This window comes from Dipodomys merriami, unplaced genomic scaffold, assembly GCF_024711535.1.
Source record: "Dipodomys merriami isolate MVZ:Mamm:240054 unplaced genomic scaffold, mDipMer1.0.p SCAF_11, whole genome shotgun sequence".
Classification (NCBI taxonomy): domain Eukaryota; kingdom Metazoa; phylum Chordata; class Mammalia; order Rodentia; family Heteromyidae; genus Dipodomys; species Dipodomys merriami.
In genome coordinates this window covers 16045860-16062891 of record NW_027202382.1, presented here as the reverse complement: position 1 = coordinate 16062891, position 17032 = coordinate 16045860, and the positions used below count along the sequence as shown (strand labels likewise).

The 17032-nt window shown below is 42.6% G+C and overlaps 1 protein-coding gene across 4 annotated transcripts in view; it reads left to right on the top strand.

Moving 5' to 3' along the window:
• The window catches only part of Pax5 (paired box 5), a 180882-nt gene that overhangs the window by 19435 nt on the left and 144415 nt on the right, over window positions 1–17032 (top strand). For all 4 annotated transcript variants that reach the window (XM_070009992.1, XM_070009998.1, XM_070009993.1 and 1 more), the window contains exons 4-5: window positions 8345–8409; window positions 12409–12537. In XM_070009992.1, the coding sequence (XP_069866093.1) occupies window positions 8345–8409; window positions 12409–12537 (194 nt within the window). The remainder of the gene's footprint in view (window positions 1–8344; window positions 8410–12408; window positions 12538–17032) is intronic.

The window sequence follows — 17032 nt, the reverse complement described above, 5'->3', positions numbered from 1 at the left end:
GCAGTGAATAGATCTAATTAGACCTCCACATATCTGTTTCTGCTGGTGGAGGCTCAAGGTCTTGGAGCTGGCCTATCTTAGAGGTGCCCAGGAAGAAAATCCCATCTTCTGTTTGGGCAGAGGTTGGACAGTGAATGTAGGAAACAAAGCCATTTGTGTGACTTGGGAGATTTGACTCCCTGTTCCAGCTCTGCCATCACCTTGATGCAGGATCTCGAGTCTTTGTTCTTCTCTCTGGGAGTGTAGTGCTCTAGTGATTCTGCTGTAAGTCTTCCTTCTCCAAGGGAGAGGTCCAAATGCTAAGGGGCTATAGGGTAAGGACATTGACTTCTACCAAAACACCTCAATTTCACCTATGGGTAGAAAACCAGAGAATTACCAGGGTGCCTGGCATTGACTTTTCCTGAGAGCAACCACAGATTTCTCTCTTCTCAGGGCTAGTCATACATCTAGTAGTGCTGTTACAGTTTTAAAAACTAATTTTTGAGTCAGGCATGGCGTCATGGCCCATACCTGTAATCCTAGGACTCACAAAGGTCAAGAGCCTCATGAATTTGAGAAAAGCCTGGCTTCTATGACAAGATCCTGTCTTAAAAAACAAAACAGAAAAATAAACTTAAAATTAAAATAAATTTCTCTGGGAAAGTTGTTTACTGTAGATATTGCAGTCTTGACTCACAATTAAGTCCATGCTAGAGATAAAGTTGTGAGAGGAACATAAACAATTTTTTTAAAACACACACACACACACACACACACACACACACACACACACACACACACCAGTAGACTGAAGACTTGAACTGTTTGTATTTCTCTTGTTTTGTACAGGTGATCCTGCATCCCTGAAAAAAAATAGATTATCAGACTGGGGTTCACATACTTTAATGCCTTATGTGGGGCCAGGCAGATAATGTAACCACAAAAGCAAGCTAGGCAGAAGGCTAGGAAGTGGCAGAGTCTGCTAAAATCAACAGCACAAGCCCTGTTAAAAGCATAGTTGCAGAGCTGGAAAGGTAGATCAGTGGTAGAGTGCTTGCCTTGCATGCATGAGACCCTGGGTTTGATTTCTCAGCACCACATAAAGCAAGAAGTGGCACTGTGTCTCAAGTGGTAGAGTGCTAGCCTTGAGCTGAAGAGCTGAGGGACAGTGCCCAGGCCCAGAGTTCAAGCCCCACGACTGACAAAAAAAAAAGCAGCAAAATATAGCCACTTCTCAGCTTCAACTTAAGGCTTTCAGGAGTGGGGCTTATTGTTGACCAGAACTTTCTACTTTTCAAGAGAAGCCAGAAACTAGAACCTATATGTGTGTGTGTGTGTGTGTGTGTGTGTGTGTATGTGTGTGTGTGTGTGTGTGTGTGTGTGTGTGTATGTGTGTGTGTTGTGTTTGTGTATATAAAATACCTGGATTTTTAAATGGTGGCAACTAATTTCAAGCATAATCCATTCACTCTGGCTTTGATTTTCCATAATTCAATGATGAAAACTGACTTGTAATGAATATCTTTTCATATTATTTTCATGCCAAGCCAGTGAGTTTGTGAACATCATGAACTTTCCCTTCACCTACTTATAGCAAGGAAGTACAATGACCTTATAAAATACATTTATTTAAGCCATAAAGTAAGTTATTTGAAAATATGTGGGTCAGAGAGAGCAGGGGTTCCTGACAGGGAAAGACCTGTGAAGATGGAACTTTAATGAATGGTCCAGGAGCATCAGGGATCAGTGGCTGCTTTGTGCCAGGAGCTGAGCTGGTGGAGGTCCTGGTGCTAGTTGCTGGGGTGTCAGGAGCCTCCCAGATGTCTTAATTCATCTGGCTGGCTGCTGATGCCTCCAAAATGCCTTCATATCTATGGTCTCCTACAGCTCTCTAGCCCCAACTGTATTGTGTGACGGGTATAGAAACTGAGGCCCAGATGTGAAGCACAGAAGAAAGGTGACCTTGAGACAGATTATAGTATATACAGAGATAGATATACATATGGTAAGAGGTGACCTGGTCTCCTTCTATGACTGTTCTGTGGGGGGACAGAACTGTGAGTCTATGAGAAGAGAGGCAGGGAGAAGTAACATACTCATTCTTACTTCACAGCCTCAAAGGCCTGCATGATTTGCTGCCTGTTTGTAGCCTTTTCCAGTGTTCCTTGCTCATGGCTTCTCTCTTCCTTGGGCTCCTCATTGTGAGATTCAGTGAGAGTTTTAATAGATGGAGGAAAATACCTTGCCCATGCATTCTCCCTTCTCCTGCTGACAGGCTGAGCCATGCAGCAGTAGTATTATTTTCCATAGGAAAGCAAAGCTCTGGTGGCAATGAAATAGGTACAGCTTCTGAATGCCTGCCTTGTAAGTGTCACCAAGTAAGAGAGTGAATAACTCTTTCCCAGCTCCTGTTTCCCCTACTTCCAATAACTAGACAGGGAATTGTAGCTGTGTTGATAGCTATTCTGAGTGGCCACACCACAGAGTCCTCTCTGCTATCCTCTTCCCAAAGTGTGTGCCTGTCTTTTATCTGCCTGTGGAACTATGCTGAGTGCAGTTAAGTAACACTGAATGAGTTCTGTTAGGCTTGTGGGAAAGTTCCTGGGACAAGATATGTTGAGATGCTGTACAACCTCTATGAGGGAATCCAGAGTGGGTATCAATCAGAGGTGGCTGCTCCAGAGCTGACCCAAATAATTGGTGGAATGGGGAGGTCTTTCTCCTTTCCTCCTTCAATGTATTTGGGTTTGAACTCAAGGCTTTGCTCTTGCTAGGCTTGCACAATGCTTCTGAGGCACGCCTCCAGTCCTATTTCTTACCAGTTATTTTTAGGACAAGGTCTGCACGTTTGTGTTTGAGCTGTGATCCTCCTACTTTTAGGATTCTGTGATTCTAGTGATTCTAGTGAGCTTTAGTTTCTTCATTGTATTTTATTGTTGAGCTCCATTTTTTGTTGAACCAGAGAATGTTCATTATGATATCCAGAGCCGTGATCAAACTCAGCAATGTAAACATGGGCTCTGTGTAGGTGTTTGTGTGTGTGAGTGCATGCAGGTGTGTTGCCAATTGACCAGTTTCCTGATTTCCCTTGAGAGAGTCAGACTCTTGCTGATTTTTTTCTGCCCCAGCTGGCCTTGAACCCATGTGTGAACTACCAGCACCTGACTGGGTCTTCCTCCTTCAGTTGCTAAACCTGTGGCCAAGTATTAGGGATGCAAAGTTGGTATGCCCAGCTTGGAGTGGGGTGCAACCCTGTTTTTCAACAATTAGTTAATGTCCATGTGAGAATGAGAGGGTTAACATTGCTGGGTGTTCTAATTTTCTAAGACAAGCTCACTAATTTTATCTATTAGCAACCATCTAATAATATACATAAACTGTGCAGGTGTTGGAGGTAGGTTGGGGCTGACAGCTTGAATTCTATGTTTAATCCTAACTTTGGCTGTCAGTCTTCTGAGATGGTAAGTCACTTCTGTCTTTATACCAGTTGCAGGCCTGGGGACTTCCATGGGCTCTTCCAAGCTTGGTCCTAGATATTTGGATTTTTAGCCCAGCTGAGGTGGCAGTTTCATAACACATCATTGGTTTTGGTGTTTCCTCTGCCCTGGATCTCTCCTTTCAAGAAACTATGATTTTCTTTCTCTTGTACAGTAGTTTTATGAAGAATGGTGTGGTAGAGTGACGAGGAGATCCAGCTTTTTAAAGGAAGGGGAGTTGTGTTAAAAATTGAATTTTAAATGCTTGTAATATAAACCCCTTGTAGTTTAACCCACAATCCTAAATAAATTTTGAATCCAAATAGGCTTTCTGCTTCATAAAGGATCACTTCCTATGAATGTGATTCAAAGAAAAATACTTAGGCATGGCCACCAGGAGTCTGTGCTGCTTTGTTGTGTGAACCTGGGCATGTCACTTGAGCACTTTAGGCTTTGGTTTCTGCATTGTATTTCATTGCTGAGCTCCTTTATTTTGTTGAACTAGAGGATGTTCATTATGGTATCCAGAGCAATGCTCAAACTTAGCAGTGTAAGCATGGCCTCTGAATATGTGTTTGTGTGAGTATGTGTGTGTTGCTAAGAATTAAACCCAGTGCCCTGAGCATGCTATTCAATTGCTCTACCACTTAAGTTTTTCAGTTTTGATTGCCAATTTTATTCCCAATAATCTCTAGCAAAGGACTTGAATATGTTCGTGTGTGTGTGTGTGTGTGTGTGTGTGTGTGTGTGTGTGTGTGTGTGTGTGTGTGTGTGTGTTGGCACTGGAGCTTGTCCCTGAGCTTTTTCCGCTCAAGGTTAGCACTCTACAAATTAAACTATAGCTCCAATTCCAACTTTTTGCTGGTTAATTGGAGATCAGAGTCTCACAAACTTTCCTGTCTGAGCTCACTTTGAACCTTAATCCTCAGATCTCAGCCTCTTGACTAGGATTATAGAAGTGAGCCACTGGCACGGGACCTGAGTATGCTCTTATTGGATAAGACTTGAAGACAGTTTGTCATTGTTTTATTATTTAGTTTTTAGAACTGCTGTAAGTCAATTACAATCTTGTTCTTTCCCTGCTACCATTTCTTCTCACTGGAAAAAAATGCTCTTTGTTTTTAATCAGGGGCTGCTATATCAGTTGGATACAACCATTCACTCTTAGAGGCAGCTTTGGAGGGTTCCTTGTATTGGTAGAATTCTCACAAAGCACCATTGCAGCCTTAAAAGAGGGGAAGAAGGTGGCTATGTTCCTGACCCAAGATGCTGTTTGATTTATTTATTTTGAGACAGAGTCTCATTTTTCCTCAGCGTAGCCCAGGCTGGCTACAAACTTTCCACCATACTGCTTCCACTTCTCAGGTGCTAGAATTACAGGCATGGGTAACTGCCATGTATTTTTTAAGGCAAATATGAAATATCTGGATGTTTTAAAGTTGAAGCTTGTCATTCAGTTTTACAAAGATACCACTGAGAGTAACGATATACAATATTCACTGAGCATTTCCTATGAAACTACTTTTGACGAGTTAACTAATTCAATACTAACATTAATTCTATTAGGTAGGAATGATTCTTAGCCCCATTTTGCAGATGTAGAAAAGAAATAGAGAAGACCATGTAGCTGGCAGATTGCAGGGCTGGGGTTTAAATTCTAGTAGTTTGGTTCTGGAGCTTGTATAATCATGTACAGCAGCTATGTGTTGAGGTACAATTGACAATGCTTTATTAGTGATTTGTAAATTTGTGTGTGTATGTGTGTGTGTGTGTGTGTAGTCAGGGGCTTGAACTCTGGGCCTGAGCTCTTAAGCTCAAGGCAAGCACTCTGCCATTTGTGTCACAGTGCCACTTTTGGTTTTTAGGTGATTAATTGGAGGTAAGAGTCTCATGGTTTTCCTGCCCAGGCTGGCTTTGAGTCACAATCCTCAAATCTCAGCCTCTTAAGTTGCTAAGATTACAGGCGTGAGCCACTGGCACCTGGCTATGAGATTTTTTTTTTTTTTTTGGTTGTTGGTCACGGGGCTTGAACTCTGGGCTTGGGCACTGTCCTTGTGCTCTTATTCTCAAGGCGAGTGCTCTACCGCCTGAGCCACAGCACCACTTCTGGTTTTCTAGTGGTTTATTGTAGATAAGAGTCTCACGGACTTTCCAGCCTGGGCTGGCTTTGAACTGCCATCCTCAGATCTCAGCCTCCTGGGTAGCTAGGAATACAGGCGTGAGCCACCAGCTACTGGCTTATGTGAATATTTTAAAAAGAAAATTAGGAGACTATAATTTGTTTTTTAAAAATCTTTGAATTAATTAATTTTTATTGGTGTACGTTAAATTGTCCATAGTGAAGGGTTTCATTGTAACATGCTGTGTACAAGTTTTATTTTTAAAAAGTTAGGACTTTCTGTTGGGATTCAGTGGGAAATTGTTATGGCATATGTTATCATATATTTAATATGTTTATACCTGTGTATTCATATATTTACTTACCTCATGGCATGTCCTTGGACATATGTACATAGAAAACATGGCATATATAAATATAGAAAAAAATCCTACACCAACTTAATTTCAGGTGTTTAAAAAGCTGGCCTCACTCCCAGGTCTTATTCCAATACACTCCTTTTTGCTCAGTTAGATAAGTGCTTTGAATGTTGGGGAAAACAAACAAACACACATTCTGAATATATTCAAGGCAGCACTTAAGCTGACTCATCAGAAAAGGGCAAAAGGCTGCACTCCAGGGGCTGGTGCTCAGAGGACTCAGGGAGAACCCGGCAAGTCCCTTCCAGGATATCAGTAGAAAACACTCAAGGTCCCGGCTGCCTAGTGCCAAGCTGTAAGGTCAGTGGGGCAGAACTGACTGTCCATAGGGTTAAGAGGAGGCAACTACTATTTATGCCCTTCTGATTCATTTGCACAAGCTAGAGACCCAGTGCAGCCTTGAAATAAACTTCTAGAAATAAAGGTCTGTCCTGTGAAAAAGGATGTTTTTTTCCCCCCAAAGAGCAGGATAAAAACTGTGCAAATGGCTTAATCCTGTATAGAAAAAGAAAAAAATCGGTATTTCTAAACATACACAAGAATGTTGGCATGATAATATACAAAAATATGATCTTAGAAATCATTTTTGGCAGGGATTGAACTCAGGGCCTCCTGCTGGCTAGGCAAGTGCTCTATTACTAGTTCTACTTATAGTCCTTTGCTTTTAGTTTGTTTTCAGATGGGGTCTCAAGTTCATTTTTCCCAGGCTGGCCTCAAACTACAATTCTCCTATCTTCTTGTCCCCCAAAGCTAGGGATGTTCAGCCTCCTTACAGGCATAAACATTGACATCCAGCCTAAATATAGTCTTTATACTTCTCTGTATTGTCTAAATAGTCTACAGTGAGCACATATTATTTTCATAATGGGACAGAATTTCAAACAAATGCTCTTTGGGAAGATAATCTTTTAAGGCTGGCATTGAGCTTTTCCAAATATCTTAAAACTCACCTTCTTCCAAATTCCAGGGAAGGAACTTCCTTGTAGATCCCAGAGGGGCTTTGTTCTGATCTGTTCTCAAAGATGTGCTGGATTGTGGTCTCCTGAGGGCTCCAGATGTTGTTCCAACTGAAAGTTTACAATAGAGACTCCCTAGAGTCTACGTTTACACAAGGCATCAGAGCTTCTGATGCCGAAGGGAATATGCTACTTTTATATCTTTTATATGTCGAGCTTTTCTGTAAAATTTTTATATTTGTTTGAAAAATTAATTATTTAAAATGAGTAAAGGATGATCTATGATGAAAGTGAACTATACAACTCATGGGTGGAGATGGGAGGGAGGGACTGGGAAGGAGTGAGGGAAGGAAAGACACTGTACAAAAGGAAATGTACTCATTACCTGACTCATGTAATTGTAATCCTTCTGTGCATCACTTTTATCATAACAATAAAGTTAATAATAAAAAAAAGAATGATCTGTTCCAGCTCCTTCATTGTACTGGGACCCACAATGGAATGGACTTGCTCAAAATCAAGTTCATTCATATTGGAGTAAGGTAGAGGAAAAGATACTCCAGGATGGCCCTGGATCCAAGCTGTTATGGATCCTTTCCAAGTGTTTTTATATGAGGTGGGCTTCCTATAAGCCAAGCCAAGCCAAGTGCTGCCTCTTAGCAGCTCTTTAACACTGCTTAGTTTAGGAGCAAAGCATATATTAAAGCCTTTGGTAACTTCATAGGTGGTAGGGGCATTTGTCTTGTTCATGTCTCACTAGGGCAGAAACACAGCATGTAAGAGCTGCCAAGGAACAGTTCCTTCATCTTATAGTTGAGAGGCTGAGCTCTAGGGGAGGAGAGAAACTCCCTCAAGTTACCCATTTAGTTCTTTTTTTTTTTTTTTTTTGGGTCCGGTCGTGGGGCCTGAACTCTGTGCCTGAGCGCTGTCCCTCAGCTCTTCAGCTCAAGGCTAGTGCTCTACCACTTGAGCCACAACACCACTTCCGGCTTTTTTTTCTTTTTGCTTATGTGGTGCTGAGGAATCGAACCCAGGGCCTCATGCCTGCAAGGCAAGCGCTCTACCACTGAGCCGTCTTCCTAGCCCCCCATTGAGTTCTCTATAGAGCAGGAACTATATTTCGATGGAGATGCTGGTGTATACATTAGCACATCATTCCCTTTCTTCAGAAGAGGTACTGGGGATCCAGAGAGGGATGCAAGTGACCCAGAAACATTCAGAAAGATAATTCTTTTGACCTCCTAATTCCCATAATCCCTTTCACCTCCCCATCACCTCAGCCCTATGCTCTAGCTTGGGTATGGGTTTTGTGATCATCTCTGTATAGCTGGTTGAAGTCTCTTTCCTTCCTGATGGTAAATAGCCATTTGTTGTTTTCCCAATTGCTCACAGGATCATTCGGACAAAAGTACAGCAGCCCCCCAACCAGCCGGTCCCAGCTTCCAGTCACAGCATAGGTAAGAAGAACTTAAAATTTTTTTTGAAAATCTAATGGGCTCCAAATATTCTAAAGAGAACTTTTAATCATTCTTATGGACAGATAATTCTGCATAAAACACTTCGGCACACGTACTAATGCGCCTTCTTTGTCATTCTCCAAGGGCTGAACCTGGTAAATGAATTTTATAAATACTGCTAAAAGGTTTTGAATTTTACTGATTATTATGATAAATAGCTTTCACCATGAGACAGAAAATTGAAATCTAAGCCAAAAAAATCCACTAATGGGGGTCTATAGAATGTCAGATAATTAAAGTAATAAATCAAGAAAGGGATACTTATTCATAACATTTTCTGCATCATTAGTCAGTAAGTAGTTTTGAATGTGTTTTTTTCTTCTATCAACCAGCCCTTCTACAATTCTTTGTGCACTTGCAGTCTTGAGTGAAGATGTGACAAACTTCCCAAACTTTCTTTCTCTATTTTCTTGCTTCCATCTCATGTGCTCTGAACTGTCTAGGCTTACCAGAGGGGTTTCTGCCACTCACAGATGAAGTCTGAGAGTGACCCTGACATCCTGGGTTTTTTTTTTTTTTAACCACACAAGGGTTCAGACTTTTCCCTTACCTCCTTTTTAAAGATGAGTTGAAATGTGCCTAAGGCAGATCATTTCTCCACTTGGAATGAAGAAAACACCTGTGGCTAGGGAAGGGTTAGTCTACTGTAAAAAAGTGGTAGTCATTCAGCAAACCTCTGACAGTTCTAGCTGCCAGGGGTACCTGTGAATTCTGCATAATCACACTTCATCACTGGTACTCTTCTTTGATTGAAAACTTGAACTTCCTATGGATGGGGAACTGGCAGAGCCCTCACTTAGAGTCTCAGTTCTGTCATTGACCCACCCAGTGAGTGAACTGTAAGAGTCCCTTACTTCTCTGAGCCTCTGTTTCCTCATTGATGGATGGAGGGACACAAATCAGGTGTGCTCTGAGATTTCTGAGTCCCCAAGTTTGCCTGTCTGGGAAAGGTAAGACAGCTTCTCTTTGCTATGGGGAAGTTCTTCATTTACTAATGCATTCAGAAACAATTTGCTAAGGCCCTGCCATGCAGACTATGGTGCTGAAGACAAATGGTGCAAATAAGGTGGGATAAAATCCTTTTTCTCTAAGGGAATGCAATAAAGAGAAGTTAGAAAAACACTGAGATGAAGCCCAAAAAGAAGATATGGGTACTGGGAGAACAGAGTAGAGAGAATGGTCCCTCTGATGGGCTGGCCAGAAAGGGCTGGGGGATGTTTGCTGCTGAGATTTCACTCATGGCTGTTTCAGGTCACATACTATGAAAATCTAACTAGCAGTGCCTGATAATATTCTTTCAACAGCTCTAGAGGAATAATTCCACTGTAGGACCTCAAAATGGTTTGTTTTGTCCCAGAAATTTTTATTAAAAATGTATCTCACAGGTATATAACAGATTCTAGTTTACAAACTTATTGAACAGTGAGGAAATTAAAACTTGTAGACTAAATAACTAGCCCAAGGTCATGATGCCCAGAAGTGATGAAGCCAGAACTGGAGCCTGGATCTTTCTGAGTCTAGGTCAATCACAAAATATCTACTTAAGCATCAACAGCTTTGCCAGTGACATGATGAGAGCCTGGTTTATGTGTGGTTGTTGTTTAAAGTACCAAGTGATCTTTTTTTTTGTACCTTAATACATAGAAAATACCAGGCGATTTGCATAAATCTATTTTGAGGAGATTTTTTTTTTTGATGAAGGAAAAGAGAAGTTAACGATTTTTTTTACTTCTGGGTCTCTTAAGGATGATCTAAAATCAAATTCAAATCTAAAAAGAAAGGAATTATGTACTCTAGGCCTGTAGAAAGGTTCTCCTGGATCCACTCCAAGGAAAGTAACAAACAATTTCTCATACTGTCATTGTCAACATTTAAGACATTTCTTACACTTCAGAGTCAAAAGTGCAGCCCTTAGCTAGATAAAGCAAGGAGATGTACCTGAAATCAACCTGTAGGTTTTAACCAAGAACTCCCACAGCCCAGAAATGGAAATCCAGCTGTATAGCTAGAGAGGGCTCTTGTGAGGACTATCTCCCTTGGCTTCCAGGCTAAAAGTTAATGTGAAACTTATATAAAATCTCCCTTTCCCCATTTCCTATCCTTTGGACTGGACCTGGCCTCTGTCACAACATATCATCTACTTCAGGGCAGGGGAAATCTGGTCTTTAGGTGAGTAGATTTGAGGCTGAGTATAGCTTAAAAACTAGGTTTCTATGAATCTCTTCACTTTGTGGAGCCTCAGTTTCCACAAATGGTAAAAAGATAATATAGCGCTCTGGGCTGTTGAAACAATCAAGCAAAAACACAGTATTAAAGTGAAGCATATTATAGTTCTTCATTATTTTATTTTTGTCGGTCATGGGTCTTGAACTCTGGGCCTAGGCACTGTCTCTCAGCTCTTCAGCTCAAGGGTAGCACTCTACCACTTCAGCCACAGTGCCACTTCCAGTTTTCTGGTGGTTTATTGGAGATAAGAGTCTCATGGACTTTCTTGCTCGAGCTGGCTTTGAACCATGATCCTCAGATCTCAGCCTCCTGAGTAGCTAGGACTGCAGGTGTGAGCCACCAGTGTCTGGCTGTTCTTCATATTTTAGTGAGGAGAAAGTTATAGGAGAAAGTTATAGAAAGTCATAGTTATAAGACAGTCTCTGGTGTCCAGTCACCATTCTGCCTATTAGCTATATGACTTTGGGCAAGTCCTTTAACTTCTCTGAGACTTTGTTCTTTTTCCAATGTGGTAATTACATTTCCCAGTTTACAAGATTGTTTTCTGAATTAAATGAAATCATGCCTGCATGTCTGCTATAAAGAGAGTTCTGAGAAAACGTTAATCAATATTATCATAATTAATATTAAAAATAAATTCCAAGTAAAATGGAAAGAGACAGCAAGGAATGAAAAGAAAGGGAAGCCTGCTGTGTGTCTGAGTGTGGGAGAGGGAGAGTATTTATGTCTGCATGGTTTGTATTTGAGCTAGGTGTGAACATACCTGAAGAGTGTGCTAGGCACAGTAGTGTATATCTGTAGTCCCAGCCACTCAGTCGAAAACAGGAGGATCGTGTTGAGGAGGCAGCTCTGGGCAAAATCTTGAAACCCTAACTGAAAAATAAACTAGAACATAGCAAGTTAGGATATGGATGAAGCGGTAGAGCATTTGCCTAGTAAATATGAAGTCCTGAGTTCAAAATCCCAGTACCACCAAACCAAACCCAAATCTCTGTCTCTGTCTCTGTCTCTGTCTCAGTGTGGGTACTGGGGCTTGAACTCAGGATCTAGGCTCTGTCTTTTAGCTTTTTTTTGCTCAAAGCTGTTTTGTTTTTTTTTTAATTTTTTATTTTTTATTTTTGGGTTCAGTCGTGGGGCCTGAACTCTGGGCCTGAGTGCTGTCCCTCAGCTTTCAGCTCAAGGCTAGAGCTCTACCACTTGAGCCACAGTGCCACTTCCGGCTGTTTTTCTTTTTGCTTATGTGGTGCTGAGGAATCGAACCCAGCGCCTCATGCATGCAAGGCAAGCGCTCTACCACTGAGCCACCTTCCCAGCCCCTCAAAGCTGGTTTTCTACCACTTGAGCTGCAGCTTCACTTCCAACTTTTTCTGACTTAATTTGCTAGTTAGGATTATAGATATGAGCTACCAGTGGCTGGTTATCTAGGCTTCTTTCTAACACTGGCTGACGGTAGGACCCCACTGTCTTATTTCTCTTCTCCATCCTTCAATTTCCTACATCTTTGCACTGGCTGGAACTGAGCAAGTTTTCTTTCTACTCTGTGCCTGTGTTCCTCTCTGCTGATCAGGGCACCTGTTCTCAGGCTGGCCCTCTATCTCTTACCATACTTATGCCAAGCCCAGTGTATAGTAAGGCCTTTGTGACCCGCCAGCACTGAAGCCCTCTGCCTTTCAGCTTTCTGGAGGCCCTGACTGTCCCTCTCCCTCTGCACAGTGTCTACAGGCTCTGTGACGCAGGTGTCATCGGTGAGCACGGACTCGGCTGGCTCGTCATACTCCATCAGCGGCATCCTTGGTATCACATCCCCCAGCGCCGACACCAACAAGCGCAAGAGAGATGAAGGTAAGAGATGGCCATTCAGCCCTGTCAGGGATGGATCTGATGGAATCAGTGTGGGGTGCTCACTGAGGGTAGAAGCAGAAGTGCCCACTTGTCACCCCCCCTTCCATCTGAAGAGGACTGGTGTTTTCATGGCCCTGTCTTTTTCCTCTAGGACCATGAGTATGGACAGGCACCTTGTCGGAGCTAGTTCTTTGCTGGTGTCTTCCCATCTGCATTCTCTAAGTGCAGAAAGCAAGTCTGGCAGAACCCTATGCCCTGAGCTTTGTGTAGATTTGATGCCTGAGGGACCTTGTATGTGGAGGGTTTGCGCCCAACACCCATATCCCATTTTTGGAGAGCCTTGGAAGAGAGGAAGTGACTGTGTAAAGCAGCTACTGCCATGCCTTGTGATGTGAGGGCACAGGTAGAGTGGACAGATGCAGGTTCACTGAGAGGCTGGGCATTCTTGGCTTCTAGCCCACTGATAGCGGTGTTGGAGGAAAGTATTAGCCCTCTCATCTTTATCTTGGGCCTGGAGGGAAGCTGTGCATGGTTTTTCTGGGAATTCTAAAGATGCCAGTCTTTCTGGTTGGCTTATCTCAAGCCCTCAGTGTGCTGTCCACTGCCTGGGCCTCTGGAGTGTACCATCTCTGTGCCAGATGTGGTGCCACTATCCCTGTTGGATGGACTGCCAGAACTGACTGACATTAATCAGTTTTAGCTGAGAGGTGACCCCCTGGGAATCTGCAAAACCTTAGTAAAGAAAAAAAAATCAGGCTGTGATCTAGGGCCTGAGAGCAGTGTGACAGAAATCTTGATTCAATTATCCTGTTTCTCAGTGTAGTTCCTTCTCAGCTCTGGTAAGGGTTGTGAGCGCGTGTCTGACTACTTAAGATCTGTAACTAGAAAATGGAGTCAACCCTGACAAGTGGATTGGCCTCTGGGCTGCATGTTCCAGGCCACGCAAAAGACAGGTCTGTGGCCTCAGGCTGCAGCTGTGAAGTATGTAGAATGATTCATGGCTTTTGCAACCTACTTCCTTTCTTCCCCCTGCTCCCGACTCCTGAACAGATGTCAGAAGTCTTTAACTCAGTGGGTTGCTGTGTTGGCTTGTGGTGGGAGGCAGCAGGCCTGCCATCTCTGTTGGTTTATGGGGTTGATGGTGTTATCCTTTCTCCCATTGTCACCTAGCCTCAAAGCAGATGTTCCAAGATGGGGTTGGTTACATTTTGTTTGAATGGAGAGAAGGAGTGTATGAGGCTGGAGATTTTTAGAGAGAAGAAAAAAAATCTAGTTTTATGTTTATTAACATAAAACAGGTTCTGATTTGAAGGGACTGTTTTATAGTGTTGTGGTACTTAATGTGTTGTCTGTGATCAGCAATGGCCATTAGGCCTCCTAAATTGCTATAAAAGTATAAAAGGCTGAAAAGGCAGAGCAGGATCAGGCCTGTAATCTCAGCTACCCGGGAGGTACAGATCTGGATGATTATGGTTAGAGGCCAATTCTGGCAAAATGCTGGTGACAACTCCATCTCAACCAATAAAGCTGTACATAGTGGAGTAGGCCTGTATCCAAACTAGGCAGGTGTCATAAGTAGAAGAATTGCTGTCCAAGCTGGCCCAGGGAAAAACATGAGAATCTATTTTTAGGAACTAAAGCTAGGGGCTAGGAATGTGGCTTAGTGGTAGAGTGCTTGCCTAGCATGCACGAAGCCCTGGGTTTGATTCCTCAGTACCACTTAAACAGAAAAAAAAGAAAGCACTAAAGCTAAAAGGGCGGGAAGTATGCTCTAATGGTAGAGTGCTGACCTAAAATCACAATACCTTAATTTCAAACCCTAACACTGTACCCCCAAAAAAGTGTAGGGTGGTCAAAACATGGATAATGTTAATCTTCACTACTTGGTGCTCGTTAACTCATTCCCTGAGGACTGTGATGGTGTGAGGTACTGGTTTTTAAGAAGTACAACAACTTTGGACTGTATTTAGGTGAGTAGACCTGGGTGGAGAAGGATCTGTACACAAAACAAGGGAGGCATCTCAAGGCATAGGAATGTTTTGACACAAAGAAGAGCTGAACAAGGATCATTGTCTCCAATAATCCTTGGATTATTTTCAACTTTTTTAATGTTGTACTTTGGGAGGTCATGAGTACCCCATCTCTCAAAGTATGCAAACAGGCTAAGTGACACTTGCTGGGCTGCTATACGTGACTATCAAGAGTCAGGGGTTGGAGATGTGACTTAAGTGGTAGAGTGCTTTTTCAAGGCCCTGAGTTCAATCCCTAATACTGCCCTCCCCCCCAAAAAAGAAATTAGATTGGATGGTTTTTGTAATCCTTCCAGTTCTGAACCTAAGTGTCCTAGAGCCCTAATCCCCAGGAAGACTTGAGAAGAAGCTCAGTGTGTGTTCTGTGGATGAAGGGGGAATGGTCTTAAAGCTCAAGCTGCTGGGATTGGAAACAATTGTCAGCAAGTAGAACCTCTTCCTCATTCCTTCCATGCCTTGTGGAGTGGTTGGGCAGAGCAGTGGGCAGAAATGCTCTGGCTTCCATCTGGTGGAAGTAAGGAACTGTGTCCCCTGATGTCCTTCCCTGTCTTCCTTTCATTGGCTCCCATCTTGCATTGGTTCCCCGTAGACTCTCTGGTGCAGAGATATCTCTATTTTATTAGGGAGGTAAACCAGCTCCCGCTCCCCCCAGGGTATCCCATGACATTGACAAAGCTACAGAGCTGGTGTGGACTGGGAAGCTCGGAGAAACTGGAGAACCCTGAAACTCTATTTCCCACTATTGTCCAGTTACCCATTATCCCTCAGCCCTTCCAGAAAAGGCCCTTTGGGAAGCAATCTGGGGCTGAGAAGAGCCCAGGGTCAGTGTGGGGAAATTTCAAGCAGAAGGGCATGTATCGGAGGCTGGATGTTTCTGAGAGTGTAGTGAAGTAAGATCTGCAGATCAGTGTTTGAGGAGAACTCAGGAGAAGATCAGATGCACCAGGAGGTGGCCCAGGGAGGCTGTACAACATGGATGTATGAGGGCATTGGCTTCCAGAATGATGCCATTTTTCTTAGGGGCCTTCAGCAGCATGCGAGAAAAGTCATGGGGTACGACAGACATTAGAGAGCCAAAAGGAAGACAGGTAAGAGTCTCACCCCATGTCTCAGACAAGGCAATTGAGGCTCTACAGGGTGGACTTTGCCTCTTGGATTTGGTTTGCCCTTGGGCATTTGTTGGGGCTATTCTATTGCTTAATTGTGAGGGCAGGGATCCACACTGATAGCAACTAGGAGGTGGGCTGATGATCAAGATTGCAAATCCCAAATTCTTCCAATGGGCAGTAGGTGAGGTAACTACTGGAGTAGGGAGAACAAGGCAGGAAAAGGCCAGTTTTGACCAAAGGGAGCTAGGAAGGTTTCTCATAAGAGATAGCATTGGAGGGCTAAGTAGAAGGAGGAAAGAGAATTACAATCAAACAGGGAGAAGGGCAGCAAGAGATGCCAAGCATTGACTGTGGCTCTTGAACTAATAGTCTGGAAAGAGTGGGGAGATTTTTTTTTGTCATTTTTTTTTTCCCGGCTGGTTCTAGGGCTTGAACTCAGGACCTGGGCACTGTTTCCAAGCTTTTTTGGTCAAAGCTAGCACTCTACCACTTGAGCTGCATCCTTACTTCCAGCTTTTTGGTCATTAATTGGAGATAAAAGTCTCATGGACTTTGCTGCCCAAGCTGGCTTTGAACCTTGATCCTCAGATATCAGCCTTCTGAGTAACCATGGTTATAGGCACGAACTTAACTTGGGGGAGTGGTTTTGAGGGTTTTAGAAACTTAAGAAATATATTGTGTTGAATGTTTCAGGTGTCAAGGTAGACATGAAAGTGATCAGTCTATGCAACTGAAATGCAATGCAAACTATATGCAACTTAAATTGCCCTAGAAACAATATTAAAACTTTTTTAAAAAGAAGACAGTCACTTAGAGACTGAGGCTGGAGTTCAAGACTAGACTAGACTATATAATGAGACCCAAACCCAAACCAAACTAAAACCAAAACCAACCAAACAAAACAGTAAAAACAAAAACAAAACCTATTAATTTTAATAATGTATTTTCTTTAGCCCAAGTATGATCATTTCAACATGTAACCAGTATGGTGAACTACATCTTTGAAATATGGTATGATTTTATACTTCTAACATGTCTAAAATTATACTTCTAACATGTCTAATATTTGAAAGCTAAAGTTGAATGTAGTCAGTGTGATCAAAACACTGCTATTTTTAAGTTTATATTAATTAAAATCTAAATAAAAAATTTAGTTCTCAAATGTAAGTGTTCACAAGTGAAATGAGGCCTGTGGCTACTATGTTGGGCAATTTTAACACAAAAGTACTCAATAAATGTGAGTTGGCGGAATGGGTCAGTCACTTGCCTTTATAAGGGTGAATGGGGCCCTGTTCTCCTCAATCAGGGGTTTCTATTTGGGATTTAGGACTTGTGTATAAAGCCCTGTTTGAGTTT